The sequence below is a fragment of the Fukomys damarensis genome, unplaced genomic scaffold (genome assembly GCF_012274545.1).
Source record: "Fukomys damarensis isolate Sample0158 unplaced genomic scaffold, DMR_v1.0_HiC HiC_scaffold_22, whole genome shotgun sequence".
Classification (NCBI taxonomy): Eukaryota; Metazoa; Chordata; class Mammalia; order Rodentia; family Bathyergidae; genus Fukomys; species Fukomys damarensis.
The window spans coordinates 18,408,897-18,417,481 of NW_022900934.1; the positions used below are offsets into that span (position 1 = coordinate 18,408,897).

Consider the following 8,585-nt stretch of genomic DNA (forward strand, 5'->3'; position numbering starts at 1 on the left):
CAAAAAAAAAAAAAAAATTTTTTTTTTTTTATATCAAAGAACACTTTAAAGAGAGTGAAAAGACTAGCAACAGAATAAGAAAAATATCTGAAAGTCATATATTTAATGAGACTGTCAAAATATATATAGAAGTTTTGCAACTCAACAAACAAAAATGATTAAATGCTTTTATGTTATTTCTCTAAGATATATAAATGGCCAATAAGCATGTGACAAGATGATCAACATCTTTAGCCATTAGGGAAATGTAGGTCAAAACCACAATGAGAGCCAGGTGTGGTAGTGCACAGCTATAATTTCAGCACTCAGAGCGGAGGGAAGAGGATCTCTGTATTTGAGGCCAGCTTGGGCTACATGGTGAGTTCAAGACTGGCCTGGAATACATAGCAAGACCCTGTCTAAAAAAAGTTAAAAATAAAAATAAATCCACAGTGAGACTCAAGTTCACACTTAGGACAGCTATCACACGTATATGTGCACACACAAAATAACATGCTCTGGTAAGAAATTTGATTGCTTGTTGCAGTGTAAAACTTTTGGAGGCAATTTGGCAGTTCTTCATGAAATTGAATTATTTAATCTGGTGATTTGATTCTTAGGTATATAACCAAAAGGGTTGGAAAGAAAAATTCAAATATTTATACACCAGTCTTTACAGAAGCATTCTTCACAAGATCCAAAAGTTTTCCTAGTGTCCACTGAAAGATGAATAAGCAAAATGCATGGTGTATACAGACAGGGAATATTATTTAGTCATAAATGGAATGAAATTCAGATGCATTCTACAAAAATGGGCCCTAAAAACATTGAGCTAAGTGAAACAAGCCAGACATAAAAGAGAAATACTGTATGACTGCGTGTATATGAAGTGTCTAGAATAGACAAATTTATGGAGACAGAAAGCAGAATACAGGATACAAAGGCCTAGAAAGAAGAAATGATTGAGCGTTGCTGTTTAATAGGTACATCATTTTGATTTAGGATGACGAAGTAGCTTTACAACATGGTGAAGGTACTTAATACAATGAATGGGTCTGACTCATAAGCACTGACTCCCTTCAGTTACTAAAAGCAACAAAAAGTGAAATGTGGTGTCCACTGTGGGACATGGCAGGAGCAGCAGGGTGGCCATGCCTTTGTGGCCTCATCTTTTGAGGTGTGTCTGATTATCCACATCTGGTTGCTTACATTTCTCAGCCAGCCTGGATGTTAGGGCCTTATCTGTATGCATCCTCTCTGATCAGCCTTACTGAATTTTTAGGCTTACAAGTTATAAATGAAGACTTTGTAGAACTAGACCCAGCTGCTGTGATGTTAATGTGATGTGTTCCAGGAAACCAGGAGGGTGAAGCCAGCACTCTGCAGCCTGGAGTACTGTTCAAACAAGGGGTTGTGGGCCTGAGGAGGCTGGGCTGCTGCGTCCCCGGCTAGGTCTGGAATTTGGCAGGGGCCGTGGAGAGTCCAAAGGCCTTGCCTGACTTATCCAGTGTCCGGTCCTGAGCCACACACTCTTTCCCACCTTCCCTCAGGCTGGAGATGGAGTGGCTGATAGGAAGGCCCTGCTCATGGGATTAAGAAATCCCTAAAGCCAGTGAGGACACCCTGCCATAGTGAGGACCAGGGCCATAGGGATATACAAGCTGCAGCTGCCACACAGTGACAGGAATGTGTTTTCTCCCTAGAAACAGAGTGAATTTGATCCAACTGCTATGAAGGACCGACCAGTCTGGGATGCTGCCTGCCATGTGGAAGAGCCAAATCCACCTCTCTACTGCCACATGTTGTTTCCGTGGCCAGTGCTGGGCACCCAGAAGAGCCTCCAGAAGTCTCACTGAGAGCCTGGAGCCCAATGCTGCCATCTTCATCCTGGGCCTGCCACCACCAAGCAAGTGGCAAGCAGGGGTCATCATCAGTCCTTCCCCCACAGTGTAGGACTTTTCCTTTGCCTACTAAGGATAAAAATAGTCCAGATTTCATATTTGTAGACACAGGATCAAGTTTTTAACATACATATCTGCCTATATACATTTAATAAAACAGGTTACAAACACTTTCACTATATAAAAACTTTGGTTAGCAAAGGAGTATACTGTTCACATCATCTCTGAAAATGCTGCGTGTCTGTTCTCTGGAGAGTGCTGGGCCATGAGTTCCCTCACCTTCCACAGGCAGGCAGGTGTTAAAGGCACACTTAGGACTGTGTCCAGGCCCCTGGACCTCCACCTCATCTTCCTGCAAGCAGCAGTATTTTGAAGAGAACTCTGCCTCCTTAAGCAGTAACCAGCCACGTTTCATGCCCAGCTTGCCTTGCCTCGTGGGCTGATCAGTTCAGAAAATGGCCCAGCTGAGATTAGTGTTGGACGCTCACCACTCTTCAGTTGTTACTGTAATTCTGGGGGTTACTGTAATTTCATGGGAGTCTGAATCATGGACCATAACTTTTTGGTTTTTAGATTAAGGAAACATTTGTTGTTAAGCCTAATATACTGACCTGTGTACCCACTTTACTTTCCCCCTTTAATCCAGAGACTTAGAGTGAGAGGAAATGGAAAAGGCAGAGAGGTGGGGCAGAAGTGGAAGGTATACCCACATCCTCTAGCCCTGGACACAGCTCGGAGACCTTTCTCCCCATGCACAGCAAAGCCTCCTGCTGGTTGGGAGGGGAGAACACTGGCTCAGCAGTGAGTGAGGGCTGAAGGGATTCAGGGACTGTTTACAATTATCAGAGCTGGTAATTTTGAGCACAAAGACCTGCAAGTAGGTAGTTCCTGGCAGAATATCCAGGTTGACCCAGCTGCACACCAGGGCCTGGCCAGTTGCTGGGTGTATGCCTCAGCGTTGCTCGACATCACTGGTCCTTGTGAGGATGTTTTAAAATTCTGTACTTATATTGTTAAACTGGGAATCAAGAACTCTTTTATGTCATGTCTTTCTTTGAATTGAGAAAAACTATAGGAAAAGGTGCCTTTGAAATGACAGAAAATGTGCTTGTAGTTGTACTAAATGTAATGCCCCTATTTCCCCAGCACTGGCCACTCTGAGAGCAGTTGGGGTGGGGTGGGGCTCGCTAAGGACCTCCTTACCTTTGCATCACCGCTTAGAAACATCTTGCTTCCCAAAGCACCAGGCACAGGTACTAGGACCTCATGGGCTCACTCCCAGACCTGGGAGAGAGTGGAGCACCAGAAGGCCCAGAGTAGGACAAGGGCTTTGGGCAAGAAAGCTGGTATGTTCTAGGCCTTCCTCCTTCCCCTACCAGAGAACTGGAATAGCCAAGGCACCCTGCTGACTTGGCTTCAAGGACAAGCATGGTGGCTGCACCTTTTGTTTTCCAGGAGAGGGCTTTCTCTGAAGAGCAAAGCCTTTGAACCATTGTTCTTCTAAAGTCTCTTTTCTTGCCCTCCATGTCCCAATAGGGGCCACTTCTTATTTGTCTCAAATTGGAGACTTGTGAGTACTTGGCAAGTTTTGCAGCTTATTTTTGTATTCTTTGCATTTGGGAATTGAGTCTATTTGGTTCTAAAAGCCTTTGAGGAGTTGCTAAGAATGAAGAGTGAGTGCCTTCCTTCAGAGAACAGATACCTGGAATTTTTCCTTTAGTGTTTATGTATGTGCAGTTTAATTTATATTATCTATCTACTTATATATACAGTAAAGATACTCATTTGATAATTTGCTTGTAAAATGTACACGTGATGTGTATGTACCCTTGAGGAACTTCCTGGCATGTGGGTTTTGGGGGAAGTGGCCTGTGTGACAGGGAATGCTGGTGCCTTGGCCAACTGCTGTGGGGGCCTAGCACAAAGCCAAGAGTCTGAGAAGCTGGCCAGTACATCGCCCCGAGATTCTTGCTAGTGTCACCTCCAGAGCTCTATATGCAGTGTCCAAATGGTAGGGTCTATTGAGAGGGTCCTCTTGGTTATGTATTGAACTTTAATCTACAACCCAGAGCAAAGCAGAAAAAATAAGTCACATGGTGACAAGTTCATACATGACAGAGAGTGCCCCGGCCTCGGGTACCAGGTTATGTTTTAGATGGAAGTTACAATGACATGAGTCCCAGCATGTTTTTCACAGATGTCACCACCACAAATGGCAAGATGGCCCAGATAAGTCTAGCAGACTGGACAGACTCTGCTTCCTCTTGCGCTCTTAGATGGAAGTGAGAAAGCGTGGTTTGAACTGGGAAGAATAAGAAAATCAAAGGTGACACTGAAGGAGGCCATCACTGAGTAGGGACTCAGGGCTTCGAGTGCAAGCCCTGAATGCAGTGTGCCCGGTGTCAGAAGCACACTGACAGTGGCAGTAGGGGCTATGAGATGCCAGCAGCCAGGTCTGTGGCTCATCTTAGGATGCACTGCTAAAGGGTTAAATATAGGTGCTGTCAAGAAAAAGCCTGTATCAATAAGGTGACGAGTATTTTCCCTTTTTTCTGTATGCCCTTGGACGGACTTAATGTTTCTTGTTGCCTATTGTACCTGTTTTGTTTTTTTACATGAGATTATATATCCAATTCTAACAGGTGAAGCCAGATTACTTTTTTTTTTGAGACAAGGTCTTGCTATGTAGTTCAGACTGGCCTTGACCTTATGGTGATCTTCCTGCCTCAGCCAGATGACATTCTGATAAAGAAAATTTGAATTGGTGATACATAAACTTTGCATGTTTTGGTTGTTTTCATTTTTGACTGTAGAGAACCTTTTCTATTTTGGGAGGAGGAAAATCATTTTCAAGGCTTGGGTTCCTGAAAAAGAATGCCCTAGCTTGATAGCTCACCAGCACCTTGAGATTTAGTAGGCTTTGAGCTTTCTCGACAGTGACAGGCAGCTGTTTAGGTGGACCAAAGCCCCACGCCTTGCTCTCTGGGAGGAAGGAGAGTTGGGCAGAGGTGCTGGGTTGTTCCTTTTGGGCTTCCACCTGCTCCGTACCTTACTCCCACAGGGGAGCTCCAGTGTGCTCTCCAGGCTGCAATGTGGTTCCTGGGGGCTTTATCCTTTATCTTGCTCAGTCCTGTGCTTCTTCCCCTTGTTTCTAGGACATCTGTCCCAAAGCTGCCTTCCATGGAGAATGGGAGGCAGCCTTTCTGGCTGGGTGCTGATGTTTCTGTGCACATCCTCTCCCTCTGCTGCCTACTTACATACTGTTCCTGTGTTGGACCCTGCTACTTTTGTCTTCCTAGTCTGTGTGGACTAAAATCCTCAGGTTGAAGCAGCTCTTGTCAGTTCAAACATCACAGTCAAAGGGGATAAAGGCACTTTACAGGAGAGAGGAGAACCCAAGAAGAACTTTACTTTAAAAGTTGCAGCTTAGGCTTTACCTACCAACCCCTTTCCCTCACTTTCTTTGCTGTTTACCCTGGGAAGTTTATTGGGTTTAAACTTAAATTTTTCATGCATCACATCATTTATAAGGCTGTTGCATGCTGAAGTGGAAAGGCCATGGTGTCGACACATGGGGTCAGCACAGCCAACACATCTTGACCAAAGCCAGCAGCCTGCCTAGGTCAGGACCTGGTTCTCCTGATCCCAGATGTGGAGACACCTCTGCAAGGTCTCTTGAACCCGCTTCTCTTTTCTCTGAGAACAGCCTCTCCCACCCTCCCTTTCAGACCTCAGGGGGCTATCTTCATATGCACGGAGAGCATGGAGTCTCTGAAGGGCTCTGCAATAGAGCCAGCAGGCAGTGGTGGAGCTCAAGCCTTTCTCTTCAAGTCCCCTTCCTAAGCAAAGCTTCAAACCAAGGTATGTACTGTGAGACTTCTTGTGGCCGATAAGCAGATGGGTCACACCGAACCATGAAACCCCAGAGCTGACAAGGCCATGGGGACCTTGTGAATAGAATGACTTTTGTGTCTGAGTGATGAGATGGAAGTGGCATTTGTGGTGCTGCCTGGCTTACTACCCAGCCCAACTTGATGTCCAGATGGAGCTGACAGACCTGATTGAATCCATTTCTGCGGGAGCCTGTGTTCCCAGTGGGCTGCCACCCTGTTTGGAGGAGGGGAGCAGCTAACCGTGCCTTCTGAGCTGACCCTGCATTTGTACTTGGTTAAGTGAAAGGAGCTTATTTGTTTAGAGCATGTGGCTCTAGAAAGGACAGAAAGCCCACTTTTGAGTCTTCTGTCTTGAATTCACTTAGTTTGTAATAGCCAGCCATTCTGTCCTGCCTGCAAACCTGATTTCTTCGAAAAGGACTTAGTTCTTCATTAGACTGGAACAATAACAGAAGAGTTTTTAGTTCAGGGTCTGCCCTTAAGTCTGGGGCAAGGACAGGAACCTACAGGCTGGGGATGAGACTAAGCTGACCCTGACTGTCACATGGACAAGGGCAGGGGGCAAATGCCTGCTTCCTTGGTTTTAAAAAATTATCTTTTGGTACACAGGACTTCAAGGAGTTAGAGAATGCATTAACTTTTGTCTCTGTCCTCCTTTGCCTGAGACTGGTCCTTGATGCTCCCCGGAGCCAAGGAAGGTGCAGAGAACCACCATTCTGGCTGGCATCTTTCTGCTGTCCATTGGGGTGGGCAGGGAGGTGGCAAACCAGGACATCTGCAGGTCCTGTGTGCATACCTATTTGTGCCTGTCTGTGGGGGGGTGTACGCATGTCTCGTACACACAGATGGGCAGCTGTGTTAATTGCGTCTTTTGGTTAATGCTTTTTAACTTATGTTCCCTTCCACGATAAATGGGGTGATTCAGAATTAGTGACCTAGAGTCTAAGATAAAGTATCCAAGATAAAGGTTGCTCAGTCACTAAGTATAGAAGACTCCATGTGCTCAGTCCTTCCCAAGTGTCAACCCCAGAACAGAAATACTGTGAAGAGGGTAAGAATCAATCAACATGGTACCTGTGATCCCATAATTTGTATTTAACACATTTCCACCAGCTTGAACCACTGGAGGTTCATGCGTGGTTGTCCCACTAGGTGTCTTATACTACCCAATGAGACTGCCGTGCCATCCAATGAGAGTCATGCTCATATCACCAGTGGTTCAGAGCTGCCCATCAGCAAGACATGAATTATGGCCTTGTTGTGAATGTGTTAGAAATCTTGCCACTTGTCCATGATTCCTGCCCGTACAACTCTCATTCTTGCAGTCTGCTTGATTGGAACCCATGTGAGATTGTTGGCTACAGCAGAGCAGTAGCTCCCCTCCTCAGTGGGTTACCAGCCTGACAAGTCAGATCTTGTGAATTTGGAAAAGGGCCAGGAAGCAGCGATCACCCGTGTAAGCGCCAAATTATGTTTGAGAAGCTGCTATGTTCAGCAGTGTCAGACGGGCCAGACTAGCCATAATTATTAAAAAGAAAAACATGCCAACTTTCCTCTCCCTTGCTGACCATTGTGCATTGAGTTTTACTGACATACCTTTTGGGGGTAAGTTAGGGAGGTTGCCAAAGGCCTGCAGATTACTTTCTGACAAAGTCCCAATTCCTAGTCCATAAGCACCAGTCTGTTCTGATCTTTAATGCAAACCCCTTTGTTTCCTGTGGGCCAGACTGCTAAGAATTGAAAGGGGTGAAATGGTGTGAGCAGTCTGCTTCTGGTGCACTTCCTGTCTGAGGACAGATGAAGAAGTGACCATCTTGGTGCTAAGTGAAGGCCAACTGTCCTATAAGAGGCAAACTGAAACTTTAGCCAAACTGTGTAAGAGGATCCCACCTCCTATCGTGACCAAGTGTGAGACCAAACTCAGAAAATGGTATATGCTTGTCATTTAGGCCAGGTGGAATAAGAATTCTTTGCCCAGAGTGAATGTTTAACAGAAAGATGGAGCTTTCCTTTGGTATGGACTGTGGTTATGCTGAGGTGGGAGTTGGAGACGAGAGCTGTAAGCGTTGGCCTCTTTGGGTCAAGTCTCCAGGCCTCACAAGGTCCCCTGTGGGGATGCTGCTATTTCTAAGATGCAAATTGCACACTTCCTAGATTTTGTATCTGTGGATTTGAATAAGGGAGGGAAAAAGGGACAAGTGCTTGTACAGTCTGAAATGGACCTCAATGGTACTTCAAATCTTTTGATTGTTCCTAAATAAAAATGTACATACATTTCACTTCTGCACTCATTTTCTAGGGGGTCTCAGACAAAAGGTTAAAAAATGTTTCTTGGGGATCTGTTGATCTATCCTGTGGGCAAAATGCCCATAAATTCTGACGGCCAAGTGAGGGAATCTCCTTCCACTCACTGTTTCCAGATTGCTGAGCTCACTGGAGTAGCTTCTGTGACAAAGCAGTACAATAATTTGGAAACTGTACGGGAGAGACAAAGGCAAACTGTCAGACCTGGAGCTCAGGCATCCAGTGAGAGGATACTGGCAAGGTTTTTTTCTTTTTCTATTCCTGTGAGATGAGTTGGCAGCAGACTTGTCATTTGTTAAGAAGGGGTTGGCACAAGGACCAGGGGCCTTCTGGACAACCACAGCTAATACCACAACTTCTAAGAGTCAAAGCAACTGGATTGTTAAGGTGGCCTTAAGAACCTGTGGTACAAGAAAGGGATCCCTGAAATAAAACGACCTGGGGTAGACACACATCCAGTTAATGGTTCTGATAGCATCTACATACCAGGCAGGGCCTGTTCTTGTCA

General features: G+C 45.4%; 1 protein-coding gene across 1 annotated transcript in view; it reads left to right on the forward strand.

The window, feature by feature from the left end:
• Window positions 1–5,235, forward strand: part of Zhx3 (zinc fingers and homeoboxes 3) — a 15,120-nt gene extending 9,885 nt beyond the window's left edge. Inside the window, exon 2 of the mRNA XM_010631410.2 lies at window positions 1,683–5,235. Coding sequence (XP_010629712.1) covers window positions 1,683–1,693 — 11 coding nt within the window. The 3' untranslated portion in view covers window positions 1,694–5,235. The remainder of the gene's footprint in view (window positions 1–1,682) is intronic.
• The last annotated feature ends 3,350 nt before the right edge of the window (window positions 5,236–8,585 follow it).